Raw genomic sequence first — 18,517 nt, 5'->3', positions numbered from 1 at the left:
ACTAGGTGTGATGTTAATAAGTTACAGAATTGTATAATGTCAAGAGGCTATACTGACACCCAGCAAATGTGCAGCATGGTAGCGTAGTGGTTAATCACACTGCCTTTCACATGGGTGACCTGGGTTTGATTCTTGAGAGGGCAGCCACAATCAACACTTTCTGTTGCGGCCCGGGTGAACTAGGCTTGTCCGGTTTCTTGTTTCTTATGTGTGTGAAATCAACAAAAAGTCTCTCTGTATACCATATACTATGTAAAGCAATTTCCTGAATAGAATTGCAGTGTCTTCCAACTGTTGTATTGGTCATTTTAGAAACTGCTTGTTAACCATTTATATTCTAAACACATAGAATGCTATTATAGTAATGCTTTTGTTGGAGTTCAGAACTAAATAAAACTCTCCACAAGATATGCCACAGTCCATGATGTATTTCCCATCCTTATACTAAGGAAGCTTAAGCAGTACAGTATGTCACGCAACTGCAATGGATACAAGTCATTCAGAATTACTCTGACCCTACTCAAAGTGGACACAAATAGAAGGTCTCATTCACATACTGTCATTATTAACTCCTGACAGGTCCATCTTCTCAGGAATGATCTTTCAATACCCAATCATGTTACGGATCTGTTGCAAATTGACTTAATTAGTTGTATGATATTCCACAAGGTTTAGTTTCTTAGCATTACACAATGTCCCAGCTTTTTTGAAATGTGAGCATGTATTTTTCAAGAAACAATAACATTTCTCAGTTTCAACATTTGATATGTTGTCTTGGTACCATTTTCTTTTGAATATGGATTTATATGATTTGAACATTGTGTGGAATCTGAGCATTAACAATAACAACATGAATGTACCTACATATGTGCCTAGATAATGGGAACAACAGAAACATCACTGTTTAGATTATCTCTCTGTAGGTTGTGCTCTAATGACCATAGGAATGTTTACAATGGCCATCTGGCATGGGGGTTGACTTCCAGAAACATGATCTGTGCTACGTAGAAACGCCCTTAATGTATATGTTAGCTGGCAACTATCTTTACAGTGAGAAGACAATGGAACTTTCATCGAATGACATCTGTGCTGCAATTTTCCAATAAACTTGAGTGAACTTCTCCCTCGATTGACCACTATACGTAACCGCTGATTTCTAACACTTTGGTGCCGTGACCCAGAGGGTTGAAAATTTGGATTCTACCAAAAACTGTTTTTCGCTGGAGTTCCTGTGACGAAGCAGGCTGCGCGCACCCGCAAGGGAGTCGGACTTTGTTCCTGTTTCCTGTGAACAACTGAAAAGTTGGTGAGTCTGAAATCCACACCATTTAACGACAAATCGAGCAATACAAGAGTACAGGTAGTCGAACAAGCCCTATGACAACCCAACTAGGCCATGATTTTTATCGTGTGGAATCTGTCTGCGGATGCAGACGCTAAACTGTATTTTGTGTAACCATATATGACACTGTATGTTTTCTTTTGAAGATTAGAGTGTGATATTATATTTTATGTGGGGCTGCAGCCCCAGATTTCTCATTAAGTGATATGGTTATATTCTTAGCTGGTATCGTAAAACAGAATCGATGAAATTGGAAAAGTGTCAGCAAGACATTTTGGAATTTGGAATCGATGTAGACAAAGATGGTTTGTGGAAGTTGACAGATGTACAGAAGGTGTGGAGTAAAGTGCGAAGGATGAGAAATAAGACAGATAAAACTCGTCGGTCATTGACTGTTTTGGCGGAGATGCGGAAAAGAGAGAAAAAAGCATGTGACCGATGCGCATGATCGCTTGATTAAGATGAAAAAGAGAATGTAAGAGCTTTGTCAGAATTGAAGCAGGAATAAGAAGAGGAATAGAAGAAAATAAAAAATTAATTGTCTGAGATGAAAATGAAGACGATGATTGTAACATATGTTAGTTCTGTTCCTCCCCCCCCTAACCACATGCTGAGTTGAAGCGGCAAAGCTGCAAAGCAATCTCACACGTGGTATGAGGAGGATCTGCCAGGGTGGGGGTCGAGTGAAACAGAAGAGGAGACTATGAATGCGAGACCAATGAAGTCTAAGCTAATGAGAGGTCCAGATGAGGGACATTCTCCTATAATCGTTTATTCTCACAAAGCAGCTTCCCCCAAACAATTGGATGAATGGTCCAAATTATTGAAACACCTATGAGAGGTTGGTTCAAAAACATGAGATCATCTCAAAAGATACAGGAATCTACATAATCTGCATCCATCTGATGCAACGCAACTTTTAAGTTTTATTCTCAACAATAGGGAACATGCTGACTTGGCAGATAAAGTGAAAACCGCCTTAGATGAGGAAAAACAGGACCTCAGACAAGGATGGCGAGCAATTCAACGTTATCTCAAGAGTTTAACTATTGCAACCACAAATTGGGGCAAAATCACAAAATGTGTGCAGAAGCCAAAATATTTTTTTATTTGATTTTGAGGACAGGTTCCGTGCCATAGTAATCAGACACAGTGGCATGTGCGATGATGATGATGATGAGTTGAACAATATGAAGAACGGTGCTATCACTCATCAGTTATTGCAGTCTATTAATGATGATTTGAGGAAAGCATATGTTTCTACAACAACAGGATGGGATATAATCTCATATGGTGACACAGCAGATCACATGTTTAGGTTAGATTGAGACATGAATCAACACATAGCTACATCTATGGTCCACACAATGCATCTTCAAGATGCCTTTGATAAGAAGTCCATCAAGTGTCACAAGTGTGGGAAGTTTGGTCATTTTCTGAAGGACTGTGGATTCCAACTTCGACGTCAAAAAGAAGAAATGGATCAAACAAAGGTGGTTGGACAAAGGAACAAGGTTCCACCAATACAACACTGATGCAGAAGTTTAACAATCTTTCTACTGAACAGCAGCGGAGACTGCTGGATACGGTGGAGGGAAAGTAACTCACCCCCTCTTGCGGGGCATCTCTGCAGGTGTACACATGAAATCAGACGGCATATATGTTAGCATATTGGTAAACCAACATCTAGTTTAATTTTTGGTAGACACAGGAGCTGAACCGTGCTGCCTATTTCCTATGCACAACATATATTGCCCCAGTACACTGGCAAGAAGATGAGGGCTACGGGAGTGGGAGGGGGAAAAACAGAAATGAAACAAATGACACCTTTGCCTATCTCTATTGGTCCTATGATAATCGAAAACAACATTGTGGTTTGGATCTTTTGATCAACCCATATTGGGTCTTGACCTCATTACGAAATTGGACACGACGTTGGACATTCAAGATGGAAAAGTCACGTGGAACCACAGAAAAATTGGAAACTCAAACCTGTCTGCACATTCTATTTGGATTACCTCAAAGAATGAGTGTGAAAATTTGGTCATGGACCCTGTGCGCCTAACGGGTGAAGCACCGCCATGTACTAAACAATATCCTATCAGTAAAGAAACCATGGCTGCAACAAAGGTAGTCATTGGAGAGTTACATGCTAATGGGATTGTTGAAAAGACACACTCTGCTTCTAATAGTCCTGTGTGGCCCGTCCATAAAGCATCAGGGGCGTGGCGTGTAACTGTGGACTATAAGATTTCCAAATTGACCCCTCTGGTAGCAGACACGTCTACCATTTCTGCTTCATTGAAGACAACACACTCAGTGTTTTCAGTCATTGATAAGGCTAACGGTTTTTGGTCTGTGCCCCTACATCCTGAAGTGATGGCTTGCATAAACAGTGGATGGTCAGCAGTACCAATGGACCAGTCTTCCGCAGGGACTACACAATAGCCCCTCCATCTACCACCATTTGCTGAAATAGCACAACCACTCAATGATCTCTTGAGGGGTGACCCACAATCCAGAGACCCTGTCCAGTTCTCTGATCAACAGAGAAACGCATTCATTGCATTGAAGAAAGCACTGTCTATGGTCCCGGCATTGGGGATCCCTGATACAGGGCAGCCGTTTACTCTTTTCATGGCTGAGAAGGATGGCTACATGATATCAGTTCTCACTCAGGACCACATCGACCGTCTGAAACCAGAGGGTTATTATTCCAAGAAATTGGATGATATGGCCCTGGGATGGGGCCCCTGCCTGAGAGCGATGCAAGCCACACACCTTGCAGTTTCAATGGTGGCACCGCTAGTCCTTGAACATCAACTTATAATCAAGTGTCCACATGCCGTGCATACTCTCCTCACGATGAATCGTGCAGCTCAGGTTACTGCCGCCCGGTGGAACAAGTGGTCTACTGTCCTAGAGGCACCCAACATTGTTATTCAGCGTGGCAAACCCACAAACCCCGCCACGTTGTTGCTTCCTTCAGATCCCACATTGCTGGATCATGATTGCACAGAGCTGGTTTTGGATCAACTTGCTGATGAGTTCACAGTCCTACATCCTCTTGTGAACCCGGACCATGTGCTGTTTACTGATGGTTCCAGCATTGTGGAGGTGGGAAAAATTAAGGCTGGATGGGGAGTGACTACAGTAACAGATGTTGTTGCCTTAGGAATCTTACCAGCAGGAACATCTGCGCAGGTGGCAGAACAAGTAGCATTAACAGAGGCCTGTAGATATGCTTAAAGGAAAACAGCTAACATATATACAGACTTGAGATATGCTTTTGGCGTAACACATGATTTTGGAAAGATACAGAGAAACAGGGGTTTCCTGATATCACTGGGAACATCTGTACGAAATGGACCTGAAGTGTTGGCGCTGCTAGAAGCTCTCCAGTTACAAGCACAAGTAGCCATTTTGAAGACGAAGGCTCATGGAAAAATCCTCATGGAGGAAAGCAAAGGCAACGATCTAGCGGACAGAGCTGCAAAAGCAGCAGCAAAGAGAACACCAACCCCACCAAAACTTGTTCGACGATATGTAATGGATACATTGACACATATCAGAGAAATGCAAGACAGCGCTCCAAAGGATGAAGTCAGGAAGTGGATGTCTGCTGGATGCAAATTGGATGGAGAGGGTGTGTGGAAATACAACCATGGTGTGTGGAAATACAACCATCGATGGGTGGCACCAAACGCGTTACTCCCATACCTTATCGCACAGATACATTTTGTGGGACACATAGGGACTGAAAAAGTCCTAAACAGGTTCATAGGCAAATGATGGAACCGAAAGCAAGAAGAGAAATAGAAGCCACTTTAAAAGGATGCCTTACCTGTATGAAAAACAACTCGCATGGGAAAGTGAAGGTGAGAACACGTTGAGCACCTGCCCCAGCATTTTTCATGTTGGGTAGAAGCATACCCGACCAAGAAAGGAACAGCACATCACACAGCAATAAAATTAGTTCGGGAAATAATTCCCTGGTGGGGATTACAAGAACAAATTGATTCCGACCAAGGGACACACTTTACATGAAAGGTGTGCCAAAAAGTGTCTCGGCTGATGAAAACTGAATGGAGAATGCACTGTCCATACCATCCCCTGTCGAGTGCACAGGATGAACGGTGCAATCGTGTACTGAAAGACAGATTGTCAAAAATGCACCAAGAAGGAGGGAAATGGCCAGATGCACTCCCTACTGTTCTCTGCAACATAAGAGCTACACACAACAAAACCACAGGGTTAAATCCATTTGAGGTCATCACTGGACGAACAGTGATGCTGCGTTATGTCGTCAGTGGATGTCTATATTTGTTCAGGTGGGCTGGAGTCAGTGTAGTCAAATTGCTGACCTTTCTGCTTGTGATGGTAGCGATTTTTCTTTATGCACTATGTCTGCAAATCTGACTCTCAGTAATGGATCTGTTGCAGCCTTCCATGCAAACACTCTGGGTATTATTGGGTCCACTGGCATGGTTGCGCCGAATGGTACTTATTTTCTCTGTGGCCCCAATGCCTATGCTATGTCACCTCCTTTCTGGATGGGTTCATGCTATCTGGGATATGTGGTCCCTCATATAAGACAGTGTGGAACCTCCGTTTGCCAAATTACATAGACAGAGTATCTCTGAGTCTGAGAGATTCTTTGCCATAGCATTTCCCTTCAATGGTATGGCCAAATTGGCGCGGAAAGTGATCGGCATTGCCAGTTCATTAGAGGCCTTAGCCAAATTGACTGCTGATGGCTTTACGGCTGTGTTGGCAGAAATGGTGGCTCTGCGTACTGTGGCGAGGCAGAATCATGTGGCTTTGGATTACTTGTTGGTGGCGCAGGGGGGTACGTGTGCAGTTATAGGTACTGAATGTTGTACGTATATTCCTGATAAGACTGATGGTGTTTTGGATCTGGCTGGTAAGATCCGAGAAGAGGGTGCTACATTTCATAATTACACCTTCGATGATATGGGGCTTATGACATGGTTGTCATTGATGTTTGGTAAATGGGGTGGTCCTGTTTAAAATTGCTCCTATCGTTGCGTGTGATGGTCTTTTGCCTCCTTGTTCAGTTGTTCTGTTGCTGTGTCTTTCGGTGTCTTGCTGCTTGTGACCGTCGTGCTGTCGTGTCAGGCCTGCGTCCCCATCTACCATGCCCATATGATGATTGTAGGTGGTGTTCACCAGGGGGGTGTTGGTTGCGGGATGGCCACCTTTACGGTGTCCTTCCTTCTGTTTGTGGTCTATGTTCTCGCCGAGGTTGCTTTTTGTGTAATGACTGCCCTTGTGCCCCTCTGCGTGACTGCGCTGTTCTCGACCACTTCCATCCTGATCATTCTGTTTTATTTTTGTGTCGTCCGCTACAGAATCGTGACAGTTTTTAATGCATTGCCGTCTGAGGGCCCGAATATCACGATGCAAATGCAAGTTATAAAACTCTACCACATAAAACTCTACCATGCAAAGAAGAAACCATACATAAACAACATCCAGATACACCAGTGCCTTCTCTGGGCCAGAGCACATTTTAGATGGACTGAGGCGAAGTGGAAATGGTATGGTGGTGCATTAGTGCCCATGGCATTGGTGACTTGCACAAGAGTCCAAGTACTAAACTCGCCTGCCTGCAGTCCAGACCAGTCCCCTATTGAAAACATTTAGCACATTAATAAATGACAAATACAACAAAGGAGACCCCGAACTGCTGAGAAGCTGAAACCCTTTATCAAGCAATAATGGAGAAACATTCCACATTTAAAACTACAGCAATTGGTCTCCACAGTTCCCAAACTTACAGTGTGGTAAACACGCCCCTGAACAAACTTTTTTTAAACTTATTACTGGCATAAAATTCCAGAAACAATAACATTTTCCACATTTTCAACATTTGATATGTTGTCTTTGTACTATTCTCACATAAATACAGGGAATAAATGATTTGCACATTATTACATTCTGTTTTTATTAGCATTTTATGCAGTGTCCCACACAAACAGGGTTATAAATAAAAATGTTATGAATGACAAATCCTGTATCAAAGTTTGTTGGTATGTGACCCAATTTATATATCTTTATCTTTTGAGACCCACGCTAAGTGAAATCTAACACATCCAAACATTTACACGTAATTTAGTATAACCTAGAGACCTACAGTAGTGAATGCAGTCATTTTCACAGACATTACATACATATATTTCTTTGTTCAAATTGCGATTGCCCTTGGGAATAAACCCACATGTGTTGCAACTGCAGTGCTCTTCCCAAGTGAGTAACAAGGGCCGTAACTGCATCTGTTCTTCCACCTGGAGAACTAAGTCCACGCTTCATAGTCAAGCCATCAATGGGAAACACGATGCAATGCTACAATGGAGCTATTCTGCATCACAATACATTATCTCCATGCCATGGAGTTCAAAGCAAGCACTTCAGACTTACAAATATTGGGTTCACACACTAGGGACCATTACAGACTGTACATGTTGACGGGTTTTGACTGACTAAAGGTCAGCAATTCAGTAATAATTGATAACATTAATAGTTAATCAACGGTTCCGCTTTAGAATTAGTCTCTAATCAGAACATTTTTTTTTTTTTACTCACTGGTAAACAACTTAGCGGTCTATTCACAGAGAGGGACTGGAAGAACGGTGTAGAAAGGCTCTGAGAGGAGCAAGTCTCTTCTCGCCCTAGAGATTCCTTGTGGGACTTTGGGTGCTTGCAAGCTCAATCATGGTTGTTCTAGCAAATGCATTCTCCTCCCACCACGTATGAGGAGGAATATACTTCAGAGCTGAGCGTGATAATTAGCAAGATGGGTTGGCAACCTGTGCATCATCTAGATCCTATTGTTGCAATGAGACAAAGCCCAGAATTGCTAATTGGACATCACAAAAAATAAGGATAACAAGAAAAGGAATCAGGCAAGCCTTGCTCAGCCGGGGATGAATGGTGTTCCCGTCGCTGGATTTGAACCCGAATCACCTATGTGACAGGCTGTGTTAGTAATTAGTAAAAACTCCACAGTTCTCAAAACTACTTCCCTATATTAGCTAACATCCAAACCAACAACAGGCATAACAGGGTTGCTACACTACTATCAACATGTAAAATTATAGAGAGACTACTGTAGATGGCTAGCTATAGAGTAATGAAAACAATGACTCCAATTGCTCGATGGCTGGTTCTACTACTCTATGTGAACTACACTTTGTAAATCGCAATTGAGAGGAATGCATTCGTTGCCAGTGCAATTCATCCATTGGAATATAACTACAAAGTTTTACTTTAGGCTTACTATAATGTAGCCACTGAAGCTTGTAGTCAGCAAAGATTTAGTCTGGCTGTACAGTACCTATAATGAAAACAATGACTCCAATCACTCCATGCTGGGTTTGTTTCTTTAGAAAACAATGACAGTTGAACAGCCAACCACTACACTATGTGAACTACTATTTAAATCGAATGCAATGACTGAATCTCAAATCGCATACTACAAGTACGTACCTCACGGATGATGGTGAAGTACGTACTGTTTTTTATATTGTAAGCTAATATGCCAGTATTGGGACCGATTGGGACAAACCTCATCATAAAATTGCGTCTCGACATTAGATCATGTTGTCACACATTAACATCACGCCAAATTTGAATACTTATCTAGAAACCATTAAGCATTGTGTTAAACAGACTAACGTTTCTTATTAAGTTACTTCTACCATAAATAGCATCTGTGAACTGTATGAATTTTGCCACTCACTGTTTTAACAGCATATTAGCCAGTAATAGGCATACTAGTATCTACTTACTACTTGGAATAGTCATAAGAATTAAGCAATTGTTAGTGTGACTGAAGGTGAACTTTACACTGCCAAAGCAATTTAATTTCATGGCACAACATTGTTTTTCTTTTATTCATGACTGATTCAATAACTATCAATATAGGTGAAGAGAACTGACTTCATTAAGTGAAAAGACGAATTGTGGAAACCCCTACACTTTTAGGGGTTGTGGTCCACATTACCCCAAAAAGCATGCACGGATGTGTACTTCGAAAATCCACCAGAAACAGTCGCAATATAACCATATATAACAGTTTTATTTTAGGCTTACTATAATTAAGCTAGTAACCAGCAAGGTTTTTGTCTATCTTGAACAAATCCTAATGCATGATTTATTTTGTCCATCGAACACCCGTCCCCTAAATGGCAGTCTGCGTCTCTAACCACTATGCTATTTAACAACGGGTAGTCAGTCAGTCACTCACTCACTCACCCACTCACTCACTAAGAGATATTCACTCTTCTTGGCCGGCTGATGAAACTGGAAGCAAAATGACTAACAGGATTTGAACATTAGCGGTTGAAAGTGCTAATGTTCCTTCCTTCAGGCTCCTTCAAAAAGAAACGGTTTCTGGCTATGAAAGGTTTCGCTTTCAGCTACATCCCCTGATCAGTTTTCTGCTGAGATAAGTAATCTATGCGTTTCCTCAACATTACTCAATTTAGAAATTGAGACTGAAGCATGTACATTTCATTTTAGTTATTTTTGCTCACATACAATGCATTTGGGAAGTATTCAGACGCTTTCCCCTTATCCACATTTTGTAGTGTAAAAGACTACTGTTGTGGAAATTTCTCTAACCAATGTATTCTCACTGATTAAAGGACTGAGAGCCCCTTATTCAAATTAGAAAAGGAATGTGGGGGATCTGGTATTTGCCTAGGGGGCATCTATTGTCTGTCCAGATGCTGTAAGAACTCTTAGAATTGAAGAAGTTACCTATGGCAGGAAGGATAAGATGGGGGGACAGCCCACCCTTTGGGTAAAGCCTTTCTGACACAAGACAGATGGGCAACAACTTACCACACCCCTTTTCACTGTAATAAATACAGATTGTGCATGTATGGAGTCAGAGACTCCTCGGACGATTATGTTGGCAAGCGTTTGACGCGTCTCTCTTATTTGCAAATAATATTAAGATGGTTAACTTGTGTTTAGAGAGTTTCGTATCTGTACTTCCTTATTTAAGAGTGTCGATCGATGGAATTACCACCACACTACATTTATAATTGATGACATTTTTGCCATCAATCTACACACAACACAATAAAGCAAAGACATGTTTTTAGAAAAGTGTACCAATTTATTGAGAATGGAAAAATATATGAAATATATGTACTGCAAGCATTCAGATCCTTTATTCAGCACTTTGCAGAAGCGTCTTTGGCAGGGATCACAGCTTTTATTCTACTTCAGTATGCCTCTACCAGCTATACACTCCTAGAGTTTCTCACTTTCTTTCTTAAAGATTCTCTGGATGGATCACTGTAAGGATGGCATTAACCAGGTGAAGAGCAGTACCTTGTTGTAGTGCTTGGCGTTCTGGCCTTGCAGTTCGATTTTCCTCAAGTTTTTTAAGTCCTTCAGGAAGCAATTTTTTTTACAAGCTTCCACAAGTCTCAAAAGTCCCACAGAGAGTTATTTGGACTTCATGGCTTCGGTTCTGCTGACGGGCACTGTGAACTGTGGGACTTTATATAGACAGCTGTGTGCCTTGCTAAATCATGTCTAATCAATTGAAGTGCCACAGGTGTACTCCAAGATCTAGAGCCATTAAGGATAATCAAAGAACCAGAGTTTATGCTAGCCACTGGACATACGTTTTAAATAGCCATATAATAGCCTATATATAAACAGCAATATAACACAAACGCTATGATCCAACAAATGGTTTTATTTAAATTAGTCAGCAGAATGAACTCTTCACAATCTTGGAGAATTGAGCATATAGGCTACAACTAGGGCTGTCACAATTACATAATTGGCTGATCTAAATAATTTGAGCCAGATAGTGATTATTTTTAAAGACAATGATCTTTTTGCACAATATTTTGATTCCCAAGTCATGTTTCCAATCTAAATACAGGATTTCGAGGCCAATGTTAGAAACGTCTCAACAAATACCATGCAATTTGTCAGATTGCATATTAAACGTTTTGCTACGTAAAGAAGGCTATTTCAAATAACTACGCATTTCTGTGGTCTGGCTGGCCTCAGCTTCTTTTCTACCAGCCCAGGGATGTCTGCTTCGCCTTCGACATTTGGGAGACATATGCTTGAGTTGCTGCCATGGTGACTCCTACGCCACACTTAGTCACATGACCAAACACTCAGTAATGTCTTATTGTAAGGCGGTGGCTGGCTGTTTTCTTGGCAACATATCCTATAGGCCACACAATATTAGATATTTAATATGCCATTAATATATCTATTATTAATTAGGCATATTTCCCACCTGACATTTTGGTCATTGATATTTTCATCGGCCGGACATTGATACCAGCAAAAGGCCGGCATTTGCCAGTTAACAAACTCTGCAAAGGACACATCTATGCTTAATTTGGAGAGTCAAAGGGTCTGAATACTTATATTATGTACATTAAATATTTCTGTATTCTATTTTCAATAAATTGGCACAAATTTATAAAAACTTTTTTCACTTTGACATTATGGAGTGTCTTCAGGTTGGTGGAGAGTGCCTGCCTCAAGTGGAGGAGTTTAAGTATCTAGGGGTCTTGTTCACGAGTGAGGGAAGGATGGAACGGGAGATTGACAGACGGATCGGTGCAGCTTCTGCAGTAATGCAGTCGATGTATCGGTCTGTCGTGGTGAAGAAAGAGCTGAGCCGCAAGGCGAAGCTCTCGATTTACCAGTCAATCTACGTTCCTACTCTCACCTATGGTCATGAGCTTTGGGTCATGACCGAAAGGACAAGATCCCGGATACAGGCGGCCGAAATGAGCTTTCTCCGCAGGGTGGCCGGGCGATCCCTTGGAGATAGGGTGAGAAGCTCGGTCACCCGGGAAGAGCTCAGAGTAGAGCCGCTGCTCCTCCACATCGAGAGGGGTCAGCTGAGGTGGCTTGGGCATCTTTTTCGGATGCCTCCGGAACGCCTTCCTGGGAAGGTGTTCCGGTCCCGTCCCACCGGGAGGAGACCCCGGGGAAGACCTAGGACACGCTGGAGGGACTATGTCTCCCGGCTGGCCTGGGAACGCCTCGGTGTCCCCCCGGAAGAGCTAGAGGAAGTGTCTGGGGAGAGGGAAGTCTGGGCATCCCTGCTTAGACTGCTGCCCCCGCGACCCGGCCCCGGATAAGCGGAAGAAGATGGTATGGTATTATGGAGTGTTGTTTGTGGATTGATGGCAAACATGTTGTTAACCCTGTTTCCAAAAAAGTTGGGACGCTGCATTAAGTGTAAATAAAACAGAATGCAATGATGTGCAAATCATTTAAACCATATACAGCTCTGGAAAAAAAATTATAATACATTTTAACCCTTCTGTTCCTCACTCAAGACCATACTTTTCAAAGTTTTTGGAAAGGAAAGAAAAAGGTGCAGTGGTCTCTTAGTTTTTTCAACAACTTATCAAATGTTGAAACTGAAATTTTGTATGGTTTCTTGAAAAATTTATGCCCACTTTGAATTTGATGCCAACAACATGTTTGCATCGAAAGGAGCCATTTGGTTCGGGCATCTGGTAAGGATGCCCCCAGGACATCTCCCTAGGGAGGTGTTCCAGGCACGTCCAGCTGGGAGGAGACCTCGGGGTAGGCCCATAACTAGGTTGAGAGATTCTATTTCGACACTGGCCTGGGAACGACCTCGGGATTCCCCAGTCAGAGCTGGCAAATGTGGCTCGGGAAAGGGAAGTTTGGGGTCCCCTGCTGGAGCTGCTGTCCCTGCGACCTGATACTGGCTAAGCGGATGAAGATGAGATGAACATGTTTCAAAAAAGATGGGACAGAGCCAACAAAAGACTGGAAAAGTTGTGTAATGCTAAAAAACTAAACCTGGTGTTATAACACACAACTTAATAGGACAAATGGGAACAGATCAGTAACATGATTGGGTATTAAATGATCATTCTAGAGAGGATGGGCCTTCACCACTCTGTGAAAGACTGCACAAATAATTAATGCAACCATTTAAGAAAAACGTTTCTCAAAATAAAATTGTGTTTGGGGGATCTCATCATCTATGGTACATAATATCATTAAAAGATTCTGAGAATCTGGAGAAATCGCTGGGACGGGGCCGAAAACGAATACTGGATGTCCGTGATCTTCGGCCCTCAGGCGGCACTGCATTAAAAACAGACATGAATCTGCAGTGGAGAACACTGCATGGGCTCAGGAACACTTCCTGAAAACCATTGTCTGTGAACACAGTAAGTTGCTGCTTCCGTACAAAGAAACCATATATAAACAAGATCCAGAAAGGCTGCAGCCTTCTCTGGGCCTGAGCTGATTTAAGATGGACTTAAGCAAGTGGAAGATTTTACTGTGGTCTGACAAATCTAAATTTGAGAATATTTTTGGGAATCATGGACGCATAACATGGTAATGGAACTTTATAAAGATAGAAAAGGATATAAAAAGTTATCCAAAGCCATGCAAATGCCAGTCAGTACTGTTCAATCACTTATTAAGAAGTTGAAAATGATCTTACTACCAAAACCAAGGTCAGGTAGACCAAGAAAGATTTCAGCCAAAACTGCCAGAAGAATTGTTCGGGATACAAAGAAAAACCCATCGTTAACATCGAGAAATACAGGCTGCTCTGGAAAAAGAAGGTGTGGTTGTTTCAAGGAGCAAAAAAAGACGATACTTTAACAAAAATGAGCTGCATGGTCGAGTTGGCAGAAAGAAGCTTTTACTGCGCCAATGCCACAAAAAAGCCTGGTTACAATATGCCCGATAACACCTTGACATGCCTAACAGCTTCTGGCACACTGTAATTTGGAGTGACAAGACCAAAATAGAGCTTTATGGTCACAACCCTAAGCCCTATGTTTGGAGAGGGGTAAACAAGGCCTATGGGGGTGTGTGAGCTCTAAAGGCACAAAGAATCTTGTGAAAATTCATAACAAAATGAATGCAGCATGTTATCAGAAAATACTGGCAGACAATCTGCATTCTTCTGCACGAAAGCAGCCCATGGGACGCTCTTAGACTTTCCAGTATGACAATCACCCTAAGCACAAGGCCAAGTTGACCCTCTAGTGGTTACAGCAGAAAAAGGTGAAGGTTCTGGAGTGGTCATCACAGTCTCCTGACCTTAATATCATTAAGTCATTCTGGGGAGATCTCAAACGTGCGGTTCCTGCAAGACGACCAAAGACTTTGCATGACCTAGAGGCATTTTGCCAAGACGAATGAGCAGCTATACCACCTGCAAGAAATCAGGCCTCATAGACAACTATTAAAAAAGACTGCATGCTGTTATTGATGCTAAAGGGGGAAATTCACAGTATTAAGAACTAAGGGTATGCAGACTTTTGAACAGGAGTCAGTAAATTTTTTTCTTTGTTGCCATGTTTTGTTTTATGACTGCCATTCTGTTATGACCTACAGTTGAATGTGAATCCCATAAAGAATATAAGGCGTGTTTTGCCTGCTCACTCATGTTTTCTTTACAAATGGTACATATATTACCAATTCTCCAAGGGTATGCAAACTTTTGAGCACATCTGTAATTTCACATAACAAAATGGATACAGTGAAGGGGTCTGAATACTTCTCCGTTGCTCAGGCCAGGACAGTATCATGCTCATGCTCCAGTAGAGCACACCGCAGAGGAAGATTTAGGACCACAGAAAGCCCACATAAGTAGACTGCTGCTCAGAGCCAGGGAACTCTGAATACAGCTCACTTTCTCAAGCCTAAATTAAAAGAAGATCCCAGGAACATAAGTGAGGATAGTAAACTAAAACCCTGTGTGTCTCTGTCAGTACAGACTACAAAACCTAACCCAGAGAATCTGCTCAAATGCGGATCAAAGTAGGAAGCCGAAAAAAATGCCAGAGAAGTCCCTTTCTTTACATGGCAATGGGGCATTTTCTTTACTCGGAACACTGTTCTGTACTCAGCTACCGCTAAAATACAAATCTCCCCTCAACCAAGTCGTAAACACAGTATGTTAGGAGTATTCTGCCACTTTATAGTATGTTGTCACAAAAACCTCACTTGTGAGAGACAGGTTTGTCCATGTTCAAATCTGGCACACAAAGCACATGGCTGCCATCAAGTCAAATCAAATGTTACATGGAACTAACAGGACTACATCTATGTACAACAGTATGCCACTAACCATGGTCCCACGGCTAGCACATTCACTTCCAAATTTTTTTAACAGAGAGCTTGCTAATTTTTAACCAAGTAGAATTCCCAAACAACTAGAAAGTATACTAAGGATTCCTGAGATTGCTTGCAGAAAATAAGATACGATTCAGAATTCAGCACATTCCATAGTTATAGCAAATCACAATGAAGACAGTGTTCTGATTGGCTAAAAGCACTATAAAAAAGTGTACCATAAATGTGACTTCCTGTGAAATAAAAATTTACCGAATAGCCATTTACATTGTTCTGCATCCCACAAAACACCACTATAGATCATACAGGGAATAGCTAACCTATTAATAAAATTCTGAGCAAAAACAACATTGTTATCTAATTGGTAGGTTGTAGAGTTATCCTAGCACTAGGCATTTACCTTTAGGAATTTTTTGTTCTCCTGTGTCAGTAAATTGTGACAACAATAGCATTTAGAAAATGTTTTGGTTTGAGGAATGGAGATTGTCTTAACTTACCTAAAAACAGGGATCTTTTCCACAAACACGTTAACTTGGAGTCTTTTAGAAGCCTGAAGAATCATGCCTGTTAGCTATGGAGACAAAACTGTTATGAACAAACAACAATCACATGTTGGCTACTTATTTGAAAGAAAAATATTCAGTTTCAATGATTACTAGCAAAATTAAATTGACATTACTGGAAACCAACAACACTCCATTACTTTGGCCTCCCCTGCAGGATAATTTAAATAAACACCTGATGGCAGAGCTCTAACTTGTAATCACAAATTGCACCCACATCTCAGTGTAAAAGCATTAGCAGTTTTGACCTTGTGTGGTAAAAGTCTGCCATCCAATGGTCAAACTACAAATGACATGCTGAAGCCAGAGAACATTTTTGCACAGCGGTTTTCAAACATTTCACATCACGTACTGTACCACCTCAGAAAATATTTCAATGAATATATATTCACTCAAGGGAGCACCATGTACCACCAGTGGCACACGTACCATAGTATGAGAACCAGTGGTTTAGCAAAATGCAGAAAAAGATGTCTGAAATACCGGGTTAATATCAATGATTGTTTCGTGTTGCTCCTTGTTAGGTTTCATCCCAAAGATGTCCTTGACAAACTTCTCGTCTGCCTGGTAGAAGTGTGGCGATGACATGACAATTGGAGCACCTAGGATGTGAAATAAGAGGACATCGACATTTTAAATACAATTATTTAGTTTTATAATTTTATATTGAATGTCTGATAGAGAGCACATTACTTTTTTGTATACAGTGTTCATGATGATTTTCTGCAGTCAGAAACAATCAAAGGTAAGATCATTTGTATGCTTGCCATCCTCACCAGCGATTTAACCTGACAGCAGTCATAAACAACTTTAGTGGGCAAATTCTCATCTTTGAATACAATTGGTATGCTGGAGGGGTGTGCTCTTTATGAATGAAACACAGATTCAACTGTACCATGCAGTAACTCAATAAAATCTTTAAAATTGTTGCGTGTTGGATTAATAGTTACAAGAAAAGGTTTGAGAATCCTTCTGAATTATCTACATGCTGGTAAAAATGGCTCCAAAATATAATCAGATCTTCATGTACAATAAATAAACACAGTGTGACTGAACAAGAACTTGCAAAGATGTTTGTTTTACACATTGGTTAAACAGCATAGACAGAAAAAAGTATGCAAACTTCTAATGCCCTCAAACTGGACTCTGGAACTAGGACCCAGTTCCACTTAGTTTCTTCATTGCAACCTTCAAATCAGGGACCAGTTTAGACCTGGGATACCTGGTCCAGGTAGAACAGAAAACCAGCGAGCACCGGATCTCGTAGGGTAAGAGTACCCCTGCTCTAAGGTAATGTGGTTGAGGTTTGGATAGCAGAGTCTCTGCCCATTTTCAGAAAACATTTGAGACTCTACCGTTTCAAAGTGGTTGCCTGTGAAATAACTTGCAGTTTATGTTTATTATTTGTATAGTCTTCTTCCCAACAGTGCATTTTGCTGATGAGAAAATATTTTGTAAAATGTAGTAATGATCAGTTTTTTTCCACTCAGCTTCCACTCAAAATGTATGCACTAACTGTTTAGACAGGAGCATCTGCTAAAAGTGCAAAAACAAAAGGAATTACAGATTTTTTGGGGGGGGATATCAACAGGGACAAAAAAAACAGGGACAAAGGAACGTCTGCGTACGAGGCCTACTAATGCCCGCACAGATGTTGGGGAACTATATAACCGCCTTCAGTTAGTCAGTATATTATATATTACCTTGTTTGCAGGCACTGACGTTAAGCACACCAGAGCCCAGACAGTTCCCTGGTGGGGAGCAGAAGCCAGCATTCTCTGTTGTGTTGGCAAACACACTGCTGGGTGGAGAGAACCTGTAACCAGGGACCCCTTTCACATTCCTCTCTTCCTCAAAGGTGGTATAGATAGATCTTGGGAAAAATTAATATATAGAACAGAGGTTAGACCAATCTATTCTGAAATACAAAATAAAGTAAATACTATAACAAATTAGCTAAATCATGGTCTGGGTTATGCAATAAGGATCAGTGAGATTGTGGTCAGTGGATTTGAAATGTATATAACTTCAAACGCATTCTAAAACATGAAAGCTGTTGAAGTAAAATGTCCATCTTATCCCACTGAGTTGCACATCATTGATGTCATTGCTGTCCAGTACAGCTGCATAATTGCTGTCAGATGTTCAAATCTTGGTCGAGCTGAGGACAACGCAAAATTGCCTCACCATTGCCTTGTCTAATTGTGCTCCAGTTATTCCTTGTGGTTGGTTGCCTGCAAGCGCAATCAGGGTTGTGGGCAGGGGAATGCATTCACTAGCAACAAAAACGTCCATGTTGAACGAGCAGTTAGATTACAAGTTGTCTGGCTTGGTGAGATTTGTCACAGAGCTCATGCCTCAATCTTTGAGTCTCCCACACCTGCTGTGGAGTTGTTGCAATGTGGCAAGTTCATAATCACTAACCTGCAATAAGTCACTTTAGATAAGTGTC

The 18,517-nt window shown here is 41.4% G+C and overlaps 1 protein-coding gene across 4 annotated transcripts in view; it reads right to left on the bottom strand.

Annotated features, from left to right (window-relative positions):
- The window catches only part of scarb2c (scavenger receptor class B, member 2c), a 71,287-nt gene that overhangs the window by 28,946 nt on the left and 23,824 nt on the right, over positions 1–18,517 (bottom strand). For all 4 annotated transcript variants that reach the window (XR_827437.3, XM_010865264.4, XM_010865266.3 and 1 more), the window contains exons 7-9: positions 17,769–17,938; positions 16,549–16,667; positions 16,000–16,073 (exon numbers count right to left, since the gene is read on the bottom strand). Coding sequence is in view for 3 of the 4 variants with exons in the window: in XM_010865264.4 (XP_010863566.2) it covers positions 16,000–16,073; positions 16,549–16,667; positions 17,769–17,938 (363 nt within the window). In the remaining variant the exon portion in view is untranslated. The remainder of the gene's footprint in view (positions 1–15,999; positions 16,074–16,548; positions 16,668–17,768; positions 17,939–18,517) is intronic.

Source organism: Esox lucius, chromosome 14, assembly GCF_011004845.1.
Source record: "Esox lucius isolate fEsoLuc1 chromosome 14, fEsoLuc1.pri, whole genome shotgun sequence".
In the NCBI taxonomy this organism is placed as follows: Eukaryota; Metazoa; Chordata; class Actinopteri; order Esociformes; family Esocidae; genus Esox; species Esox lucius.
This window is presented reverse-complemented; position numbering and strand designations above follow the sequence as displayed.